Source organism: Vidua macroura, chromosome 13, assembly GCF_024509145.1.
Source record: "Vidua macroura isolate BioBank_ID:100142 chromosome 13, ASM2450914v1, whole genome shotgun sequence".
In the NCBI taxonomy this organism is placed as follows: domain Eukaryota; kingdom Metazoa; phylum Chordata; class Aves; order Passeriformes; family Viduidae; genus Vidua; species Vidua macroura.
In genome coordinates, this window is record NC_071583.1 from 21,151,908 (window position 1) to 21,176,576 (window position 24,669).

The 24,669-nt window shown below is 41.6% G+C and overlaps 1 protein-coding gene across 3 annotated transcripts in view; it reads right to left on the reverse strand.

Annotated features, from left to right (window-relative positions):
- The window catches only part of FAM120A (family with sequence similarity 120A), a 47,979-nt gene that overhangs the window by 6,060 nt on the left and 17,250 nt on the right, over window positions 1–24,669 (reverse strand). The window contains exons 4-16 of one of the 3 annotated variants that reach the window (XM_053988972.1): window positions 22,866–22,994; window positions 22,292–22,388; window positions 21,110–21,207; window positions 20,542–20,825; window positions 19,777–19,864; window positions 16,229–16,453; window positions 13,724–13,898; window positions 7,866–8,115; window positions 7,034–7,148; window positions 5,289–5,498; window positions 4,326–4,509; window positions 3,326–3,463; window positions 1,768–1,909 (exon numbers count right to left, since the gene is read on the reverse strand). In XM_053988972.1, the coding sequence (XP_053844947.1) occupies window positions 1,768–1,909; window positions 3,326–3,463; window positions 4,326–4,509; window positions 5,289–5,498; window positions 7,034–7,148; window positions 7,866–8,115; window positions 13,724–13,898; window positions 16,229–16,453; window positions 19,777–19,864; window positions 20,542–20,825; window positions 21,110–21,207; window positions 22,292–22,388; window positions 22,866–22,994 (2,135 nt within the window). Of the gene's footprint in view, window positions 1–1,767; window positions 1,910–3,325; window positions 3,464–4,325; window positions 4,510–5,288; window positions 5,499–7,033; window positions 7,149–7,865; window positions 8,116–13,723; window positions 13,899–16,228; window positions 16,454–19,776; window positions 19,865–20,541; window positions 20,826–21,109; window positions 21,211–22,291; window positions 22,389–22,865; window positions 22,995–24,669 lie in introns of all 3 variants that reach the window. The other 2 variants (XM_053988971.1, XM_053988973.1) reach the window with 2 other exon arrangements.

Sequence of the window (24,669 nt, forward strand, 5' to 3'; positions counted from 1 at the left end):
GTCCTATCAGTGCTGATCTGATGGAAACAGGAAGATCTGACATTGATAGTTTTCCTGTCTCTTTGGAGCGACAATCTGCACCAAACATTACTGCCTTAAGACAGTACCTCCAACAAAAAGAAACTTCATGCATTTTATCTCAAATTGAAATCTACTACTGAAAAATCGTATTTCTCTGTCATAAAGCTACAGGCAGGAGCAGCAACACCCTTTCAGTGATCTGTTCACTTCCCAGATAAGGAGAGTTCTCAGTTCCCGGCTACCGATGTTCTGCATGAATTCAGGTATTTCCCTCTTCAGGAGATGGATGAACTGCTGTCTTGTGTGGATGTAAGCGAGCTCTGAGCCCTAGGCTGCCCACAGACCTTGCTCAGGGTGCTTTGGCAGACACTGGCTTTGGCAGGACACCGGCCATCATCAGCAGCACCTCCCCACACAGAGTGCAGATCATTGGGAGAAGCAACCAGCTCTGCTCATGTACCCTCATGAAAAACAGAACTGATGATCATCCAAGAACCTCATTTCAATGAGGTTCAGTGAGGCATCTTTGCTCACTCCCACTCTCTCCAGATGCTGCTCTGGATCAGCGCAGGGCTCCCAAAACCCCCCCACACCCACACAGGTGCCTGACAGGTGCCACAGGTGCCTAAAACAACACGCAATGCTTCTCTTTTGGCAGCTGGATCTCATTCTTGAGAACTGGGCAGTCCTAGCTAAATAGGGTCCCCTCAAAGGGTCAGCTCTGCAGCCACTGAACTGGTTGACATTTGTTTCCCATTGCTCCTGCCTCTCCCTGGCTCTACAGCAGCTCCTATTCTCCCAGTGCTTCAGATTAACCCAACTCTTCACTCAGCCCAATATGACAGGCATTCCAACAGCTCTGGCTGACTCCAGCATGAAGCTTCATAGTGCACATTGGAGTAAATTAACAGATAGATGAAATTCATGCAGTGCAGTCTTTCACACTGCTGCTCCCTAGTTCAAGGTGGCAATAAATCCATCAGCTTTACACCACTCCTAATATAGACAGACACCATACATAAATCATAATACTTTAGGATTGTCTCCTGTAATAGACACAACCTTAATGAAAGATAAAGAGAGTTCTTTAAGGCACAGAACCAGCAAGCCTATGGAAAAAATACCATCTTAAAAGTAACAAACTAGATATTTTTGCAATAAAGTACTTGGTTTTCAGACATGCTGAGCACCTATAACTTCAGTGTAGTGAAATGAAGTGGAAGAGCTGAAGAAATTAATATTCTTTTAAGCACAATTCCATCATGACTGTAACAGAGAACTATTAAACTCAGAAAACTATTAAACTCAGCCCTTCAGGTGTTTTCTGCTTCACATGCTTACATAATGTAGTTATTAAAACTGTTATCATGCTTCTTAATAAATGTCCTTCCATAAAAAAGAAAGGATTTTAATGTAATGTATCTACTGGTTTAATGGAAAAGTCCCAAAGTCATCTCCTCATGCAAAAGCAACCTCTCTGTGTGTGTATATATATCTATATATATTTCAGATTGAGTATGAATTTTATTTGCACATAAAAATGCTTATACCTATACAAATAACTGGTGAAAAGCATCTTAAAAGGAAGGCCAATGTTTTTCTTGAATATTCAGTGGGTATAATTAACCCTATGCGTCCTAAAGTGTGTCATATGCTATCTCTACTGCTTCCAGCTTCTCCCTGTTTTCCTTGCTTCCCCAGTCATTAAATCCCACGTGAGAAACACATTCCCAGGCTGGCACTTACCCTCTGGCTGGTCCTCCCACGGACACCACCTGCAGAGGAAATGGCCCTCTCCCCCCTCGTCCACGTCTGCTTCCAGCCCAATGGCCGACTACAGTGCCGGCAATTTCAAGTTTCCCTCCCTGAGAAGGAATAGGTTGGACTCCTGCACATAAAAGCAAAACCAAACTTTGACCTTCACAATAATCACAGTAAAGTTCCAAGTGAGTGGAAAGCTGTTTGCCCAGATTTCACCACATAACCCATTTCCTCTAGGGATACTGTGAGATTATTGCTCATTTTGCAGTATTCCAGAAGTGTTAGAATTCCAAGAGCCTGTTTCTCCCCACCCCTTTTTAAAAATACATATGAATTCTGAAAAGAAAAATTATCTGACATGAATGCTTCGGTTTCAGTAATTAAAAATATACTTGAGATAGGCTTCAAGAAACCAGGGGAATTTTACAAGCTGGCTGAAGATTGTTTTTTTCCTGCATTCTTGAAGAAGGAATTCTTGCAGGTTCAAGGCACTTTTTAGCCAACAGCAAGTATAAGCACAGATCTCACAGATTATATTGGCAATAAAGAACTTACTAGGCCGGATAAGCTCTAACACTAAGTTGCTATAAAAATGTAGCATTCAAACAGATCTAGTTTAAAAGGTGTATTCATCATTCCCCCTCAAAGAAGGCAGCTAAAGTTACAGTTGTCTAAGATGCAACTACAACTTTTGTTCAAGTTGCTCATGTCTTTATACTAAATCAGCTCTGGCATAACATATATTTCAAGAAATCCAGGTATGTGAACTGAGCAAGATGTTACTGGTAAGATCATCAGCACAAAAAGGGTTACAAACCACAGCATTTACACAGGCATAATTAGTCTCCAAATGTTATAGGCTGGGAACTACACTACTGATTACATCCAGAAGACTTCTACTTCCCTGTGCAAGTCCTTCAGCTCCAAATGCAGATGGTTTGCTCGGCCAAAGTTATCCACACTAGTATGAAGCACTAGAGGTGTGTTTGCTCTTAGGATAAAAGCTCAGAGGCCAGAAAGAACAGCTAAATATGTGGGAAAAATTTACCCTCAACAGGTTTCCATCATATCACATCATACAGGAAGTGAGCAATGGGTACACAGGTAGGGAAGTAAATCCCACTCCTGTGTCCACACCAGCACTGATGCCAGCAAACTAGGGCTCAGCAGTAATACCAAAGTCAGTCATTTCTATGCTGGTCTTTGAAAAAGCTCAACTGTCCCCAGATTTTGGAAATTCCCTGTTAATACAGAGGCCAGTGGGTTACAGATGCCCTCTTCACCAGTGGGAGCACAGGAGACAGGCTGCCCACTGGGTTTTGGGCTCTCCTGTGTTTGGAGGAGGTTTCTGGCACAAGGAGGGCTGGCGCTGGGGGCTTGCGGCAGGGACAGGAGCAGAGCGGACAGCAGCCGGGCAGGCTCTAGAGAGGGAAGCTGAGACAGTTAAGAAGACAGGGAGTCAGTAGGAAAGCCTCAGACCAACCCGTACAGTGGAGGAAGCCGTTGCCAGAAGCTCTAAGAAAAGGGGTTTGGGTATAATTACCGCCCTGAAACTTGCTAGTCCTGTTGCTGTCATTGCCAGAGAAGGCTCCGGAGTGTCCTGCCGCTGCCGCCACCCGGAAGGCCCGGTAAGTGCCTGTGGCTACTGTTTCCCCATAAGGGCCTCCGAAGCCATAGACTCCTGTTAGACCCAGGGTAAAGAAAGACAGGGGAAAAGCTGTGAGGGGGCCAAGCAACCGGGAAGGCCCCAGCAGAGAGGTTGCTGCCTCCTTCCACCCTTCCAGGGCCAGGTGGGAGGGCCACGCTCCCACGGGCCAGGCTCCTGTAGGCAATGCTGCAGGGAGCCCTGGCCAAAGGTGTCCTGCTGTCTCAGCCAGCAGGGAGCCTCTGATCCGAAGGGCAGGCCTTGGGGCTTGGAATGGGATCCCAACTTCTATGGCATTGTAAAGGCTTGTGACAGTTTTTCTGGCAGTGAGCACTGGTAGCTACAGTCATGGCACCCCTGAAATGCCTGTGGCCAGTATTTATACACCTCTGGGCCTTGGTATGGAGAGAGTTTGAGGAAGGGAGCAATTCTAGGAACAGCCTGGAATGGTTATGTCAGTATTTACACTTGAGGGTGCCAATGGTTATATGACTGCAGCAAAACACAGAGGAGTGGGGAGGGGGAAAGGTTGTCTTCAGCCCTGACAGTTGAACTGTGTCTGGTAATTTATAAATGTTTTGAACCAATTTACTGTGCAAATCAAAGCTTTTTCATACTGCCCAGTGTCAATCCATTCCTCTTTTTTCTAGTTCTACAACAACAGTAAAAACATTTTGATCTGGCATAGTTACTAAAATCCTGATGAAAGTACACAGCAATACAGCACATTCCATACCACTGGGCTAATAAAAGCAACTCCAAAATACAGTGATTGGCACATGCCAACACAAGCTGACCACTTGCTTTTCTGTATTTTCCCTATGAAATTGACCAGAGTTGGTAGTTTTGGGAATGTGCGAGGTAAGGTAATGTGTGGCACCGCTGTCCCATCACTTACCAGCAAAGCCTCTCCCCCTGCCCTGAGGTGGTGGGACTGGCCCAAAGTGTCGAGGATACATAGAAGCTGGATAGAAAGGCATGGCAGGTGGAGGTGGGAAAGGGAGAGGATGGTTCTGCCTGGAGAAATTTAATCCTTCTAGGATGCTCTGACGCATCTTTTCAACCTTGGCTGCCTGCTCAGCCTAGGAATAAAGAGAAGGTCACAGAGGGACATTAAAATTCTCATTTCAATTGTATAAAGCTACATTTACACAACAAATTCAAAGGAAAACCCAATATAATAGAGAAGTAGAGACAGAATCATCATCCTAAACCTGGACTGCAAACCAAAGTCTGTGCATACAGGCTGAAACATGCCTGGAGGGTTATAACCCTGAGAAGGCACCACAGCCACCATCAGTAGCGAAGTTAGGCTCAGGTTCCCTCAAGTCACAAAAAAAGGGACACTATTTCATATCTTTCAAAAAGTTAAAAACAAAAAATTTGGGTTATTCAGAAAAGTCTTTTATCAGTTTCCTGGTTTTACAGGTGGATAGTAACTTTGCATGATTTTGAGCTGAGAACCCCAAGAATGACTACACAGTCTGTCAAATCAGTTAAAAAACACCCATTTTCTTTCACTACACACCCAGTGCAGCTTAGTCCTTTGGAAAGTCTGACCCAAAAAGGTGGGACTTGAACAAATGAGCAGAGTTTCCAACTTGGCCATTAATCATATCAGTGTTTCCATTTCCAGAGAGAAAAAAAAAATCAAATTCAACTTGATGCCTCTTCTTCCAAATGTACTCAAATGCCATCCTACTCCTCAAGAAATAAGGAACTAAACAGCAAAACCCACCCATTAGCCATTCCCCTCATATCTGCCTTTAAAAGCAGACGTGACACATGTGGTGAATGACAACCCGCGCCATGGAACCCTTGTGGACACATGGACGCTCCATTACCCTGCACAACTACACACCTGACCATCACAGAGGTCGATGAGCGGAACTTTCTCCCGGCTTGCTTTGATGAGCTTGGTCTGGAATAATTTCCCATCAAAATACATCCAGGGACAGCAGTGCTCCCATGGAATCGGCTGTCCGCAGGCGTCATTGGCAAAAAGAGCCATGTCCACACCACTCATAAAGAGAGCAGACAGCTGGATTCCGCGGGGATCCAGATTCTCAATCTGTTCAAAACCAGAGTGAATACGTAAGATCGCAATGAGATATAATTCAAACTTATTCCAATAGTTACATTCTTTTTAAAACCCTTGCGAACAGAGGGATTTTAAAAGCTTATCCAGACTTTCAGAGGTTTGAGCAGAAGAATGCCCCAGAACCTCATAATTGTGCATCTTCAGAAAAGCTGTTGCCCCATACACCTGGCTCTGGAGACCAGAGATAAACAGAAACCCCTATTTTCTCAACACGAAGTGCAGGAAACTATTTCTAAAGACACTTACAGGAAATTAGCACTAGAAAACTTCATTCAAAATTTTATTCCAAAGAATTAAATGCTTCTGAGATGTGTAGCCGAACATCTCAGGAATGAGCTCAACTTTCCAATTCCATTTTTGTTCCCATGTAACACATTTCTTTCTTAACTCCTTCATAATGGATTTTCTATTAATTTGATTCAAGATTTTGCTTTAAGAACACATTTCTTAATAACAAAGTAGTGTGAATGCATATAACAGCTTTATTTAGGAGGTAGGATAGGGACACTAAGGTAGAATTAAACAGTGAATAATAGGTAGTAGTGAAAGCAAAAAGGATTTGCTTGCAGCAAGTGTATTTTTAGTTCTGGCATAAGAAAATATTACTACTAGTGTTCTCTGAAATACTTCTCAAAATATCAGCCCTTGCTTGGGAACATTTTCAAGACCTTGGTATTAAATTTTAAAATTAAACTCCATTACCACCTTCCTTATGCATAAGCAACCTTTAAGAGCCCAAAGAATCTCCCACTCATTTTGCAGACACATGGCTAGGTTCAATCAAATTCAGCTGCTCTTTATGTCTGACTTCACAAGCTGCTTCCTGTGAAGACAGTAACAACTCTGAGGGAATTACTGCATCTTCCAGCTAACCAACATATCTTATGGAAGTAATCCACATTACTTTATGTATGATTGAAAACCAAAAAAATTACTATTAAAACAAAATATTATCTGCTATCACTGGCCATTTGTTCTGTGCTGGAATGGAAAGAATATTTTCTCTGGGAATTCCTTTCTTAGGTCTCTAAGAACAGTGATTTTTACAGTGGAGTTTCTTCCTCTTTGCATCAGATCTTAAGAAAGAAGTGAGACTTTGATAACTCTGTAATAGATACCTTTGCCAAAATCTCTACCCCTAGATGTCATTTAGGCTGTGGGCTCAACATCCCTGGAAGTGTTCCAGGCCAGGTTGGCTGGGGCTTGGAGCAACTTGGGATAGTGGAAGGTGTCCCTGCCCATGTCAGGGAGTGGAATGAGATGGGCTTTAAGGTCCCTCCCAACCCAACCCAACCCAGCCTGTGATTTTGATTTATTGTGTTGTGTTTGGAAAATGGACATTGCAGACCATTTCAGCCATCTCTGCAATACTTTAAGCCACTATTACTAACATTTTGGAACGTATAGGCTTTTAGTGAGGCACATATAGATCAGTCACTACAGTTAATTCCTGGATCAGCTGGAAACAAATCTCTTAAATTATCTAAGTCCTAGTTAAGAATTACCTTGAGTTCCTGAAGCTGGTCAGGTTCATAGAGCTTTGGAGACAATGCTTGGGCAAGGAAAGCATCAAGTTCTTGGCGACGCAGAATGCGCACCCCCGGCCACTGTACCATATACCTGCAAGGGAAGCACAGCCTCAGTCAGTGGCTTCTTAATGGCTAAGTCAGAAATCAGCACGGCAGATATGGGACGTGATAGGAGAGAAACATGCTGTGCCAGTGAAAAGAGGAGCTTTAAGATACCACTTTTTTTTGCATACCAAGTAGCCTATAAGGAGAAACAGTGTTTTAGTGCTCAAAAGGCAAGATGAACTTCAACAGACAAATCTACATTTATCATTCTCAAAAATGATATTAAATTAAATTTTATTTCAATTAGATTTTACCATATTTAAGATGCTAACCTTGGATTCTGAAAGAATTATAAGCTAGTTGTCTTAAATAATTACCCCAAATGTAAGCATCTCCCAATTCCTCTGTCAATTTTCAATATGTAAATTAAACAGTTCAGGATTTTGGAACTCGTGACTTTTTCTTTGGAAATCTGGAAACCTTTGTGTACAACTTCACCCACAGAACGCTCTGAGGCCCCAAAAGTTGTTTTTTTTTTACCGAGGTGAAGTCTTGAGTACACTAAGGTAAAACTAATTCAAATGATACAACCTCTTTGCAACGCAAGATCTTTTCTGTCTTCCGTTTAGAGACTGAAAAAGAACTACACACATGCTTTTCTACAACCAAACCCCCTCTCCCAGTGAGGCTGCAAATATGAATTTCTAGAGATCCCAGAGTAAAACCTTTCCTCGGTTCTGATGCCCCTGGAGGTGACACTAACCTCAGCACACAGCAGAGCACCATAAGATGAGTGGGCACATTAGTTGGGTTGAGCATTGCTGGTGTGTCTGATCGCATACAGGCCAGGAATGCCCTCATCCGTCGGTTCTTGTCTTCCACGGCTTTGCCCAGCCACAGCTTCTTCAGGTTTGGGCAGGTCCACTCCCTGAAGGCGAGGGCTTCCACCAGCTCAGGGGTCTGAGGAGATTTGCCTTTGTAAGCAGCCCATTCCTTAATTATCACCGGTGAAACTGCAGAATGGCAACAGCAGAAAGAAATCAGCCTGACTTAGTATTTCATATTCCAGCACTTATTTCAAACTTCACATGCAAGAGATTTTGATTCAAAAAGCATCACTTTGAGACTGCAATAATGTGTTGGATTACACTGCCCAGGTAATTCAAACCCTGCATGAAATATCTTTTAATTGTGATCACTTACAAATTAGGTGTATACAGACATGCGTACACTAGGAACATCACTCTAATATTTTCAAATGAATATACAACATAGAGGAAATACACATATTTTTCTAAAACAAACAGCACAATTTTCCCTGGAAGTGTTCAATGCCAGGGTGGACAGGCCTTGAAGAAACCTGGTCTACTGGAATGTGTTCCTGCCCACGGCAGAGGATTGGAAATGGACGATGTTTAAGGTCCCTTCCAATCTAAATCACTTTGTGATTTTAACTTAAAAGTGCAATTTTCCCCTCTAATATCTTTGTCATATCTGTGTGTGATCATACTGTCATATTTGACAATACTTGTGTATGATCAGAAACCTACAGCAATAAATAAAAATAGTACATAAACACAAACATATTCCATAGGTGGTCTTTTAAGAACAATATGATCCTAGTGATTTGAATCATATTTAAACCTGGTATTACTATACTTGTTTGTAGCTGTTCAGCTACTGCAATGGAATGAGATCTCAAATATAGGCAAGTGTGGAGTTCTCCCTAAAAATTTTACAAAACATTACTTTATATTAAGCCTTCCCATTTATTGCACTGATTTCTATGAAAAGGTTAGTGATTTTGTGCCTAATCTCCCTTTCATCTGCATCAGCACAAAGACAGTTCACTCTACATTGCTGCTAAATCATCTCCATTCTTCTGATTGAAGACAACCAAAACAGAATACAAGTTCAAGTCAAGGCTGAGACACGATACCTTTGGCCTTGGAGCAACCCTGAGCCTGAGAGTTCACAGTGTGCCTGCACCCTTTGAACTCTGAGCCAGTTATGCAGTGTGGAAAGGTTCAAGGAACTTGTTAGTGCAGGTTCAGGTTACAGCCTGGGGAGATTCCCTGAAGGAGCCCAGACCTGCTATTTCTGCTGGAAATCCACTGGATACAGCCTGGGGAATACATCCCACTGGTGCCAGCACAGGCCTGATGGCTACAAAGCAATGGGGCAAAACCTTATGTGTGATTCTATAGCCAGGGGCAGGCAAACCACAGCAGAGGTGATGGTCAGGATTACAGAGAAAAGCTCCAGAACATCCCAAAGAGCTCTCCTGCTTTTCGGGAATAAACCCAGCCTAGCATTACAGTTATTCTTCACAGAGCTCAGGGCAGTTTTACAAAGATCAGATGCAGCAATGCAAATAAACACTCTGATATATTTAGTTGGTCACCTCACTATAAAATCATGTTCTATTTTGGTTGCTCCCAGGTTTTATACACCACTACACTCTAAAGATGGGCTCTAACAGGCAGCAGAGCTACTCTGCCCTACTGCACAGCTCATCTGTCTGGGTTTCTCTGCTTGCTTAGGCCCGCAACAGCAAACACAAACAGAAGTATGTCTTTTATGTCTGCTTTCAAACTGTTCTGTAATTGCTTTAGATATCAGAAGCAAAGCTGTACACACCACCAGTGTTTCCCAATGTTTCTTTCACTTACACTGAATACACTTCTTAAGCTTAGAAGAAGGAAACATCTATGCTTTACGTCTACGTGTTCTACCTTATGTTTCAACATTCAAATATGGTTCAAAGCTTTTAATCTGTGGATGAGAACTTCCACGGCCCTGTGACATGAAGGCCACAGGAAGAATATCTCAGTCTGTTCTTCAGCCATGTGCTACACGGGTCACGCTAGAGATGCACACTGCCTTCTATGCTGTTCTAAATAATAATAATATACAAGACCCATAGAATGGCTGGAGTGGGAACAGACCTTAAAGCCCATCTTGTTCCATCCCCCACTGTGGCAGGACGACCTGTGCCGGAGCCTCACCACTTTCACAAGGAAGAATTTCTTCCCAATATTCCATAATTGCCCTCAGGAAGCAATTGCCCTTGTCCTGTCACTCCAGGCCCTTGTCCAAAGTCCATCTGCAGCTCTCTTGGAGTCCCTTTAGGTACTGGAAAGGGATCTAATTCTCCTTGGAGCCTTGTCTTCTCCAGGCTAAAGAGTCCTTCCAGAGTGTCTCCACAGCAGAAGAGTTCCAGCCCTCAGAACATCTTCATTGCCTTCTCTGGACTTACTCCTGCAGATCCATGCCCTGTGCTGAGGACCCACAGCTGGGTGCAAGTAACCATGCTTCTTGTGGGAAAGTTTAACACAAAGGTCAATCTAGTGTGCTGGAACAGAGTTTCCTCTCTGAGTGATGGGGATGAGGAATTGCAGCTGAATCCATTAACAAGCAACTCTAGCACTGTCCACCCAAAATTAGCATTTAACCTAACAGATGAATCCAGGACTTGTCCATACCCACTAATTTTTCCAGGGCATTTCTTAAACCTTTGAACAACCTCCACTGAGACTGCTGCCAAACTCACTGCATTCTCAGCTGACAGAATCATATATGTCAGAGGATGTATGGCATTTCCTCCCATGACTTCCACTGAGAAATAAGCAGTGCCTGAGAACTACATAGACTACAACTAAAATCAGCACTTTCAGCCCCATTACCATGGTGTGTATTATACTGTTTTCATACCAAACCTCATCCTACTGCTCATCAGCACGTATGAATACTCACTGAGGCCTGAGGCACCCCACAATACATGGACCTCTGCTTTCAACAGTGCCCTCACAACATGCTATGGTTAATCCAAGCAAAGAGGGTCCACATCAACCTGCACAACAGTAACCCGTTTAATGAACACCTGACTGCCATTACAGACTCTGAAGGCATCAGCCACAGCAGCCCAGCAGACCTCTGGTTGCCAAGCACAGCACCAGTGGTTCTGGTCTTATTCATTAACTATGATTTTTAACCTTACAATCCTTCCTGCCAGCACAGCTTGAGCTCAGGACATTTGATTTTGCACAAGGGCTACTGCCCAAGAGACACGGCTTTCCTCTTTGCAGGGCCGGCGCCGCTGAGTACATCTGCGATGGGAACAGCATGTCACAAGGCTGCTGGGCTTAAAGTAACAAACCTTGGGATCCAACCAGGAGCTCTGACAGCTTGTGCAAGTGTGCCTTTTGCCACCGAGCAGAAAGAGCAGATGGTTTCACTACACACATGCATTTATCAGGACACAGAAATAACCTGTTTCAGGGCTTGACAAGAGCAAGGGAGACCCTTGGTTTCCACCCCCTGTGAGGGAAGGGCAGCACAGCAAGCACTGTGCCCTTGGCAGCCAAACACAATTAGGCACTCTGTGACCCAACATCTCCTGTCCCCTGGGAGCAGAGAGGAGCTCTGTACAGCAAAGGCATCACTTAGTAGACACTGATGACTGAAGAACCCCACTGATTGCTACTTCTGCTGTTTCTTACTGGCTTTTAAACTTCATACAAAAACTAATGATTTATAAGACAAGAAGCCATCCATTTCATGAAAGATCCATTATCTTGCCATCTATATATTTAGTAATAATCCTGATGTGTCAGTTTATTATGCATTTTCCCCAGCCTCCCATAACCTTCACGTACAATAGCCTTGCCAATTATTCAGGCACTATTTTTAAGTTGCCAGTGTTTGGTTTGTACAAAAAAGATGACACAATTTTAGATATTAATATTCATTACCTCTCTACATAAATCTTAAGGATCATTTACATTTCCTCAGAAACTAATTTCTTGATTCTCTTAACATATCTTAATTCCTAGATTTTCTCTTAATTGTCTTCATTACTGCATTTCATAATGTACTCATTTTTGAGAGCAGCAAAATAATTTACACACTGGAGGAGAATGAGCATCACCAGTTCATGATAGCCTGGGTGCTCCGATAAGTTAGAGAAGGCTAATCAGTGCTTCAGACACTGTTCTCTCCTTATGTCTTGCACAGACTGCCCAAGCCTTGGAAGAGAGCCAACCAAAATAAAGGTGCTCCTGCACCAGAGCTCTTTCACACCCCATACCTGCACAGCAGCCCAAATCTATCTTTACCGGCATGGCCAGCTTTGCAGCGAAGCAGGGAACTTTTGGGCATATGTTCAAATTGGCTTCTGCTTTTTTAAGAGCTTGGTCAGTCCTAAGCTAGAAGCAGGTCAATAGCTGAATGCGTCCTGCAGCAAGATTTGCCAGAGCTCCTGTAACTAAACCAAGTCAGCAGCAGTGTGCTTACCCTCCAGAGATAAACTCTGTAAAGCAGGATAAATGAAGAGAAAACAAGAGATTATATAGGCTTCCCCAGTAGCCTACAGAGAACATTCTAGGTTTACGAGATTAAGCTGAAGCAGACCTCCAGCACTCAGCCACATCACCAAAAAAAAGCTGTAGTATGCTTTTCAGGACAGAATTCTCATGAGGATAAATGACGACTGCAAATAAAATCACTGTTTTAATCCTGAAATGACCTTGTAACCCAAAATATCACTATATTGTGTGAGTTTTAAGAAGTAAGAAGTTTGTGAGTAGGTGTGCTGAGGTATCTTGAACAGGGTATAAATATTGATTCCCACAAAGTAACTGGCAAAGATAAATAGTTTTTCAAACATCATTGGGAGATTATCATCTTGACTACAAACATACAAAAACATTCATTATCATAAATAGAAAGAGCAGAGGGAATGAATATAAAGTTTACAATTGATACTTATTTTTATCCTTTTACACATGAAGCCTATGAATGATGATTTCATACATTTTGAATATCTGATTCTTAAATCTACCATAGTGACAGCAGACTCCTACATTTAAATACTTGTGCTGCTGCTGCCGTACACTGAATGCTTCAGCATTCCTGTAACCTTTATAAGCTGCTACTGAAAAGTTCAGTCATTTCTTTGTATGCATTCATTATAACAAAAGCACTCTAGAATGAGGACTGAAATGACAGTAATTCCTGGAAACTGAAGACTTGAAAAGACAACTTTCAGATTAATGAGAAGATTAACATCCATATCTCTGAACAAGTCAAAGGATCTTTCGACAAGGTTGTTTGCAAAAGTTTAGTCTGTCCTCACCCAGGTCTACCTTTGGTTACATTACACCCTGATTTCTGTGGGGTTTGAACTAAGTTTTTATATGCCAATACCTGAAGGACACATGATACCTGCAAATTTCCCTGAGGTACCTTCAGGGACACATTCGGGAAGCCAGGGCAAGTCAACCTGTGCACCTCTCATATTTGAAAAAAGCAGGCAGATTTGTATGTGTGTGCAGAGAACAGAAGTTTCCTAAAATCCAGTTCTGCCAAACACAGAAATGACATCACAAACTGACATCACTCACTGCAGGTCTGGCAGCAGCTTAAGCAGACGTTCAGAACCAAGCCTAAGCAAGCAGAGCTTGCTTAGAAACAGCAACATTAAACTACAATAGGAAATAAAATTTCAAATTAACAACATCTTTTTCTTTTAGCCACAATTTCCATTCACATCATGGTACAAGTGGCTCCGAAACCACAGCAAAGGGAAGAAGAATAAAGCATGGGTTCTGCAGTACGTACATTCTGGTGGAAGTCTGTTCTTTCTAAAAGCAAGCCTTTCAGTTTTCTTTCTGCTTTCTGCCAAACTAAACAGGACTCCGTAAACATACTGACGCACTGGCCTATACAGAAGAGCAGCAGGAGGCAAGTCTTTGTTGGCTTCATCTTCTATAGAAACGGCGATTTTGATTTCACCCTTTGGCATGAAAGAAAGCAGAGAAATATGATATGTTACAGTGAACAAGAAGCAATCAGGTATGCACGGCAACCCAATCCAATCCTAATACATGTCAGCTAGTCAAGCCAAATGTGATTCAGTAGTAAAGTGGATCTCAGCTCAGGGAAGGATTAGCTCAGCCTGCTTCATTTCCTCCCGGTTCTGTTGCTTTCCTCTTTCCCTTCTCCATCACACACATATTTGTCTGGACATGTGAGGATTAATTAAATATTGCTCTTTTAATACAGGCACTTGGAAAAACAGTACACATGGAAATAGAGCAAAGTGCTTTTAGACAGCCAAAGCACATTTGAAGCTGATCTAGATTTCAGGCAGTTATTTTAAAAAATACTCATGCTGTCTAAAAACACCAGTCTGACTTTTTGCTGCAGGATTTGAAACAGCATTGGGGACTCACTGTAAAAAACAATGCATCAGCACACCTGGAGAAAAAACACCTAATTAGGAATTACTACAATAAGGCTAGGTTTTTATATGTATATAGAAATTTAGAATTTTATACCTTTAAAAAAATAGCATGTAAGAACCTTACAACATTTTCTCTCAGAACAGCAACACTGTTTTCTATAACTGCACATCCAAACATGTTAAGATATTCTTGGAAAATGACTGATTGCACTGCCCCCAAAAATCAACCTTTATTTTTAACACCAACAAGAAAACACTCCATTGTGCTACTTTCTCTTAAAAAAAACCCCAATTTAAACTATCCCAGTAATGAATTCTGAAGGTGACACCTTGAAATGGTTACATTAGGATATTGTCAGATTTAACTCTGACAACACTACCTTAGGTGTAAGTTTATGTCTCAAAGGTCACTCTTCATAACAGCAACATAACCTGGAACATGTGCCCATTTCTAAAGAATCCCCATAATTCCACCACAGGGTTCAAGAGTTCTGCACTCGGGTCACAGAGACCCCCTGCAACTCCAGGCTGAGCCAGAGGCGCTGGAAAGGGCCAGCAGGAAAGGCCCTGGGGGTGCTGGTGGCAGTGGCTGAGCAGGAGCCCAGGTGGGTCAGAAGGACTAGGGCAACTCGGGCTGTTCCAGCCCTGGTGTGGCAGCAGGGCCAGGGCAGTGCCCATCCCCTGTCCTGGACATTCTGGGGTCAGTTTTGAGCCCCTCACAACAAGAAAGAGCTTGAGGGGCTGGAGTGTGTCCAGAGAAGGGAACGGAGCTGGGGAAGGGGCTGAGGGAGCTGGGAAAGGAGCTCAGTCTGGAGAAAAGGAGGCTCGGGAGGGACCTTCTCAATCTGCACAACTCCCTGACAGGAGAGTGCAGCCAGGGGTGGTCAGGCTCTGTTTCCAGGGAACAAGGGACAGGACAAAGGAAGTGGCTTCAGGTGGCAGTGGTGGAGTCCCCATCTGTGAAGCCACGTAGATACAGCACTTGGGGTCATGGTTCAGTGGTGGCCTTGGCAGTGCTGGATTAACAGTTGTACTCAATGATCTTAATGATCTTTTCTAACCTAAATGATTCTGTGATTAAACATCAAGTAGCATTTAAACATGCTAAGAATATTTTGCTATGCAAAGTGTGAAACAGAACTGGTATCAATGGTCATCACAGACCTTTTGATTCTTCTTCACTTGTCTTTGACAAAAAAGTGTAAGAACACGAGCTGTGGTACTAAACAAACAAATGGGAAATAGGAAAGCCAAACCTCAACCTCGATGCAGTAACTTTTAGTTTGATAGATTTCAGATCTGCCTGTGGGCCTTATTGTCTTGAAGAGGATTTTTAAGATGAATAAAAGTTAACAGGCATGGAGACAGTGCCATTTCGCTAGCTGCTGGTACAAAAGGGATTTCTTAGAGTTGGTGCATTTCTCTTGGGGCCAGCTATCAGTAATGGGAGGGGGATCAGATTGGGAGAGAAAACAATCTCAGTACTTTTGAACACTGAAAATAGAGAAGACTTGGCACAGACACCAAAGCACATATGCAGGAATTTTTAGATGGAAATGGACTCTACATAAACACACACATAGACATATACACCCATGCATAGAGATATATACAAATAACTGCAAACAGTTGGGACAAAATAATTAATTTTGTAAATAAACACTTCTAATTATAGCCATCTCCTATTTACTGGAACAATGTACCATATCACTGGTAAGAAAACTGGGGGAGGGGGAAACTGGTTCAAGTGGTCAGTAAAAAGCGACCAGAAGTTAGAACATTAAAAAGGATATAAAAATCTGATATGCTAGCCAAAAATGCCAGGCCAATTATCTTCACAGAATCATTATCTCACAGTACCTCATTTTAAAATGTCATACCTTGGTTAGGACATGAAAGATGTAAGGATACATTAACCCCTTCTTGTGCCTGTGCTCTGCCACTCGCAATACTTCAGGTGCTACTGGAGGTAATGGAGGGGTGGTAATATCCATGTGGTTTCTGGTGGGCATGGACAACAGGCATGGGATTTGTGGATTACTGGTTTGATTCCCTTTGACATCAGCTGCCTGACTTCCTGAAGAAGCACTAGAGGAACCTTCTGCCTGCAATAGAACATACAAAATAGAGTGCTTTGTGTGTGTCCAGAAACATACCAGGAGATCAACCAAGAGAAACAGCAAACTTCCTCCCTCGTCCCTAAAGAAAATAGTACATCTTCACATCACACTGATGCAGTGTGCAGAATACATTATCCAAAGCTGGCTGCAAGGTTTTCAGGAAGCCTTCAGCCATTGTTTGCTAGTAGAACCAAATTACTAAGAAAATAAATATTATGATAAAACTTTTAACTTATTAACAGCAACATAAATTATTATTTTCTAAAAATTTAAACTGCATAATGCAGAAGTGGACTGATGGCCTTTTAATGACCTGTGAATGGCCTTTTAACTCAGTATTTCCAAGATACTCCCTACTCAATGTGTTAACTGACAGTCACATAGTCTGTAATTTATCTAGACTTCCACGTAGCCCTTCTCAGCTTGCAATTCTACTCAAAACAGGGGAAATTACATGGTTCAATTAAATAACATGTAAAATACATAGTGTCCAAACTCAAAACCTTGTAAATGCTGTTGGTTTTTTTGGCTGTTTGGGGGTTTTTTTTAACATAAAAGCTCTTAGTCTGAGAAGACTGTAAGAGAAAATGCTGAAGTTTTCTGACTGGAAAACTGAAGTGGCATTCTATTCCAGTTCTAGAAATGCAGTTCATAAACTTATGGGAAAAATATGATGCATAAAAATATACTTTAAACCTCCCAGCCTTTATAAGGATTTTATGTTGATTTCTCACAGATAGAATAAAAAAAAAAATTCTCACAGGTAGAACAAAAAAAAATTTCCAGTTCATTCCTAAAAATCCTGATCTTCAAAACAGAAAGCTGGTTTTAGCTTAAGAGTTCATGTTAAGTTAGCTTCATGCCTATAAATTATTATAGCAATAGTAAAAACTTTTGAGAGCAAAATTTCATCACTTGATGATACATCATGTATGAGCATTTTCACAATATGAGTAAAGAAGTTCACATGCTTCCTAAGACTTGAAAAGCAAGGCTGAAATTGAAAGGGGCAAAGCATGAAATCCCACAAAATATGTAACATAAAAAATAGGCCCAAGCAAGCTCAGGTGGTTCACCTCAGACCCCTGAAAAATCCTAATCTGAATGCAAATAACAAAAAAACCCCACACAACTTCCAAAAGTCTTCTACAGGAAGGTGAAGGTAGTAATAACAGGCTCTAGTAAAATACCAAAGGGCAACCTTCTTTTCAGATGATGCTTTAATCACACAATCAAAGAGGATGTTACTGAAAGATTGTATTTTAGTTGGTAATATGGATTTGAGTTATAAAAATGAAAATATATAGATGAAATGGTTAAAACCTGTAAACCAGAACATTTCCAAACCAATATGCTTAATAACAAATGCCTTTATATCACAGCTTTATTAAATCCATGTTACAGTATCAAATATATATGTGAGGTTAAAGACTTTCCCTATCTTCTACAACCCCAACAACTCTTAAGTCAGCAATACTGAACCACAGCGAGGAGTTTACAGAACTATCAATTACTGAGAGCACACAGGGAAGAAGACAAAAACCCTCACATGATAGCAATGCTTTCCCTGACTGCAGTACCCAGGCTCTTTCTGCATCTGCTCCAGCAATATTCCAACACCTAAACTGAGGAAACACCACAGTTAAAGGGTGATTCTTTTCTTTAGAAATATGCATCCAGTCAAATGAGAGGAGCTTATCTTTGTAATGTAGAATTCACACTGTGAGGTAACTGCAAGGAATTTTGACATTTAAGTCAAGTGAAAGGAGTGTCAAGACTGCTACTGCCTGCCTGACCTATGCTGGATGTTCAGCACTTCAGAAAATCTCACAGCTCACTCAGTTGAAATCTTCATAGAATCACAGATTGGAAGGGACCTTTGAGACAATCTTTTTCCACCCCTGCCATGGCCCAGGGACACCTTCCACTGTCACAGGTTGCTCCAGGCCCTGTCCAATCTGGCCTTGGACACTTCCAAGGATGGGGAAGCTTCTCTGGGCAACATCTTAAGGAAGTACTACCTCTTTTCTCAGTCATTAATATTTCACTTCTCCAGGAAATGAGAAAATGTACTCACAATCCTTCCTTTTGTGCTCAAAAGATACTTCTGCCTTCTCCTGCTACTGAGGGCTGACGAAGTGGTTTGATAATAAAAAACAAACAGGCAAGTAAAGCTCAGGAGCATTACTACATTAAACTGGATATATTTAAGTCAGCCTGTGCATACATCTCCTGGAAAGTTTAGTGAGTGCTCGTTCAGCTCTGGCTCAGTGTAGGGGCTGTCTTTTGGAAAGGACATGCTCAAGGCTGGGGGACCCACAGGGCTGCACACAGGCCCAGCCCAGCAGAGAAGAAAGGAATGTAATAGGTCAAATTAGCATTTGCATACGGTGACTAATCCCAGGCAGACACGGTTACAGGCATGGCCTGCAGAAATAATAACTGCTGATGGATGAAATCATCCACTTGATATTTTAAGCACAAAAGCCCAAGTTTACTGGAATTCCTACGCCAAAAGTACAGGGAAAATGTTCTGTTTGCTCATAGTGTAACTAACTCAAGATCAAGGATTTTTGACAGAGTTAACAACTATTGTACAGCTCCACCAACAAGGCACAGAGATATTAAGTGCAAATGCTCTGAATGTTCTTTCCAAACAGAGATCAACCTTGGAATAGAAACCATCATGTTCTTGATTTGAATATGGTTTGAAATCTCAAATTTAATAATGATAAATCTTTATCAAAGGCTATCTAGCCCATCTTTACCTAGTTAAACAGCAACACTAACTGGTCCCATGGAGCTACTTTAACAAGCATTATGTGAAACTCCTACCATGCAGTTATAAAGGATTTTTAACTCCTCAGCTGAGCTCTAATACACCTGCAGTGGCCTGTGGCTAACACTGACGGTGTCAGAGCTGTGCTTACTCCACTGTGGGTTACAGGATATGGACTCTGACTCCGTGGACACTCAGACTGTCACACTCCTTCCTAAAAGTCCAACATGCATTACTGGAAGCCCAGAGAGCAACATCTCAGGGTAAGATTGTTGGCTAAGGGCCAAAGTTATTGATTTGCTCCTGGTTTGTATCTAGTAGTTTCTAAAACATCCTATTTCATGTTTGTTTTTATGTATATGCTACAGTGTCCTTGGAAAACTTCCTCCTGTATTCCAAAGTTGTTGTTTCGTAACTAACAAAGTGTACAGATTTGCACTAAATGCTATGGATCTATACTGAAAATCCTCCTCCAGGTTTGCCGTAAAGTTTTAACACAAAGTAATAAAATGTGAATTTAAGGAAATACCTTTGTTTGGTCTCCCAGCTCTCCACGCGTTTGACCTTCTGACTGGGTTCCTGGCTTTTCCCAGCCTATTTTGTTCCCACTGACATGGCTGAAGGACAACAGAAGGAAAATCATCATACTAAAATGCAGTTTGAGAGACAGTGAAATAAATCCTTGGTGTCTGTGACTGGAATTTTGAGCAAGATATTCTGATTTTAAGGGACACTCTCTATTAAAAATGTCTATTTGCAGGAGTCTTGAAAAAATTTCTGACATTCACATTACATTACACCCAAATTTAGGACATGTAAACAGTACAAGTTCAGTGAAGTTCTGTAGATTTTAGCTTCTGAAATTTTAATGAATTATACTATGAAGCAGGAGTATGTTTTATACAAAGTAAAGGACTGGAAGGCTTTATGACATTTACCAAAACCTCACTCTCTCAATAAAATGTAAGGGCAGAAGAGGAAAAACACCCAACACTTTCTGGTTTTGGATTCCTGCTTAGGGAACAAGGCGATAAGATTGAACAATGCACATGTCTGCAGTCATAGTGACCCAAAACCATCTTTTTAAGGTCAATCATATCACTAATTTGCAGATTTCTTCAAAGTCCAACTCTGCCAAGAACTGGACTTTAATTATGCTTGTGGGTCCCTTTCAGCTCAGGGTATTCTATGATTGATTCTAGCATTCTTACTTTCAGGATGCGGGTAAACTATTTTGAAAGTAAATTCATTTTAACAGAAGCTGAGTAAGAGAATATCCTCATGAGAAACTTACTTCACTGCACTGCCATTGCCTTCATCATTGTCAGAGGACGAAGATGTAGAAGAGGCAGGAAAATAGGTTGAATCCACATGATTAGGGCTCCCACTCTGGGCTGGATTTATTGGAGAAGACCGTTCATACAATGGTGTGTGTTTTCCTTCGTGAGGAATGTTACTGTAATTGTTCTGCTCAGACAGACTTTTTCCACCTGTTTCCAAGGTGATGGCTGGCTCAGAGAGGCTGTACGGGTATGGACCCTGGCCTTGGGCCCCACCCTGACCGGACATCTGCTGGGCCTAAAATAAAGGGATCTCTCTTGAGTGAGGGCAACTAAGGCTTTGCTTTTAAAACAAAATACATTCTTTAATCAAGTGGCCTTTTCCAAATGTATGTGTTGAAACTCAGCCATCTTGAGCATCCACAAAAACTGTTCCACCAGAGGATCACTTTAGTTTCAGATATAAAATTCAGTCAGTGACTGCCCACACTGAAAAAGCTGGCTACACCTTTCCCACCTGGATTCCAGTTTGCTGAGCACAGCAGACCTCTCCCCAAGGAGCAGGGCAGAAGCTGTACTTACCACAGGTTTTGCTTGTAGTGAGGTCTGTGGAATGTTAAGCATCTGAGAAGGAACATATGGTGGCACTATCCCAGGCATACCAAACTGATTCGGTCTGGCTGCTGTATTGCAGGGGAGGAGGGGAAAAGAGAAGGAAAAAAAAAAAGAAAAAAAAACCCCCAAGCACTCATGAAAACACTCAGTATTTGACACAAATGTTACCCTGTTTGTCCTTTTGCTTCTATGGTTTATTTATTCTTGTTCAGTTAGCATTACTGTTTTCTCCTATGCCTTTAAGTCAGTTTTATCCATTTTTACCTTTCAATAGAAATACTTTGTAGCTTGTGAAGTGTATTTTATGTGTCTCACCTTCTTTCAGGTGTTTGGATCTCTCATTGCTGCACATTCCTATTCTGTCTGGGAATCAAAGGTAGCTTACAAGAAAAAAAACCCCAAGACGTGTCATAATGGAGATGCTGCCAAGTCATGCAGATACAGAATGCTGGGATTTTGTCATTTAAATATTTGACCTAGAGTAGCTTCTTAACCCTTTGATGCAGATCTTTGGAAGCAAATAAGACACCCCACATCCTCTAGAAGAGCAGGAAAAATCTGTGTCAGTGTACTAGTATGGTAACTGAAGATCTTTAGAAAATTTCAGCTAAAATGACATTTTAGCATTAAAACTGGTGCACGAGTAGGAAATCCTGTGATCACCCATTTTAATTTTTAAGCCTTGAGAATAATCTGCAACACCACAACAATGTGTGGCTGCAATTTGAGCAGGTTTGTTATTACACCAAAAAATCAAAGACTATAAAGGGATTTCTAAAACATGCCAGCAAGGCCAGTGAGAAAGAGTAAATATGTATTCATGAGTAGAAATAGCAACTGTCCTCATGAATGGGAGTGGACACCAGACTTCAGTTGTTCATAGCACCATTCTCTCAAGAGTCCCAGTGCCAATGGATGCTGCAATAGCCAAGAAGAAAAGTAATCCAGGTTGTTCTCTTTTGGGACAAGAACACAACCTCAGCACATATCCTAGGAAAACCTTCTTCTGAAGCCTCATCTTCACAGGTCAATGGGAATTGCCAGAAGATATAAACATTTTTGTAAGATGCTGCCACCAATACCATTTCTGATTTAGGGTTACCCTAGGTTTTAGTTAAAACAAAAGGCCTGGCTGTTGTCATTACTTACCTAGGTAATGTGGTGGATGAAATGGCATAGGCTTATTAGTTGCCGAGTAATAAGCAACTGCTCTCTTAAACCGAGTAACTTTGTCATCTGTTCTAGACTAAAAAAAAAAAAAAAAAAAAAAAAAAAAAAAAAAATCTGTCAGAAGCTGTGCAGGTTTGTCACCTGCAGGTCAACGCAGGGTTGTATAGTAGTTAATGTACACAATATCTCACGAGTAATGTCTATGGGCTGCAGCACTGCTCCAGTATAAGAAATGTTATATCAACCCATGTAAGGGTAAAGTTTAAACATTCAGTCTTCATTTACAGCTGATTCTCAAAGGCAGTGCACACAGCTAGGCTAAAAACCCCTCTGGTTATCAAGAATTTAAAGCACTGAGGGCAAGCACAGTATTTTCATCCTCAGAAAGCATGGAACGTGAAATTAGGAGAGCTGAGCCACTGCAAATACAAAGAGATTCCTATTATCAACTGATCAAATCACTATTTTATCAAGTGCAATTCTTCAACACAAATATACAGCAAAATAGATTAAAAAAAAAGAAAACAAGACAATATTTGGCTTTATACTTTACCTGCGAATGCTGAAAAACATCTTTTGCTATGGCATCCAAATCAGCGGTGTCCTGAATGTTGCGGACGTAGTCAGCTACGGCTTTGATCACTACGTCACACGGTGGTAAAACTAACTGGTGAGCACGTACCTGTGAGCAAACACGGCAGGTGAGCATGCAGTGGGTTACACAGCACACAGCTGACCTCCCCTCTACTGACAGCACCTGCAACAAAGTCCCTATGCCCACATGTACTATCTAACTACTTCTGGACCTCCTACTTTAAGACTTCACCTTAAACAGGGACTCACACAATTACAACTCACCTCTATGTAAACCTGCTGGTTAAGTATCAGCTCCAACAACAAATGTCAACAATGCTGATTCTTTTACTGCTTTCTAGTTGCACATTTCCTCCAGTACAAAATGCTTCATCTAATTAATCATACACTATAATCTTCATCATACATATGCCAGGAAATATTTAGACACAGTTTATTTTCTGAGTGTAAAGTGATAGCAGAATTGATGAAAAAGACCCATTGGAAACCCTGGACTTCCACCTCAGCATTCAATTGGTTACTCCTGAAAATAAATTATGACTTGGCCTATGATTATGGGAATGGCTGCTCCTATGTGCCCTGTGTAATCCTTCATGGGGAACAGAAGCTTCAGGCCAAGGAACCATCCTGTACCTCTGTAAAATTCCAGGCAGGGAGCAGTGCTGCCAGCTGGATCTGAAGAACTCCTCAACCATCAGCAGCTTCTGCTCCCAACCTAAGTGCTGCACAGGCTGGCTCACAGAGCCAGGAACAAGGTCTCCAAACATGAGTCCTACATTCCAGAGGAAGCCTCTGGAAGCTCTGCACAATTCTGAAGCACTCTGCTTGGGCCTATAGGGGCAGCTAGGTTTTTGCTTTTAACATCTTTTAATCTGTCTGTTTGCAAAATTCAGTGATTCAGAACCTGAGAGATGACTATTATCATTTAATAGTTCTATTTTTAAGATACAAAAAGAATTTGAAAAATCTTTTTGAGTCCTTACTGCATTCTACACAGAGAGATCACACTTTACTAGAAAACAGTGCAATTCAGACTTCTCAGAAACATTTATGCAAAATTCTGATTAATACTCTGATAGTTTTATCTTTGCAAATTTTAAACCCATACCACAATTCCTTTTCATTTTATACAGAGTCTACCCTATGTGATTATTTTCCTCCCTGCCCTTATCTGATCTACTTATGATGTTATTTCTTACACTGCCCTCTTCATATTTAGACCATGGAATTCTTGCCAGATACCCATTTCTATTAATTTCCTTCTCCTAATGTCTACTTTTTACAAATGTCAGGATATTTATTCTTTATCTGGTCATTCTCTACCAGAAATGAGCTCTATATTTTATAAGCCTAAATTAAACAAAGAAACAGAATGGTTAAGGAACCTTAGAGCCCATCCAGTACCACGGAAGGGACACCTTCCACTGTCCCAGGCTGCTCCAAGCCCCATCCAACCTGGCCTTGGACACTTCCAGGGACCCAGGGGCAGCCACAGCTTCTCTGGGCACCTGTGCCAGGGCCTCCCCACCCTCACAGGGAAGAATTTCTTTCTAATAACAAACCTAAACCTGCCCTCCCTTTCAGTTAAGACCATTACCCCGTGTTCTGTCAGTCCATGCCCTTGTGAAAAGTGAACAGTTAAGAACAGTTTTGTTTAGTGTAGTCAGTGGCAGGGGAACTAAGTTCCCACTAGTGTGCACTCTGAATATAGACAACAATACTAAATATAGATCACACTCTACATGTAAGCTTAGAGTCACAAA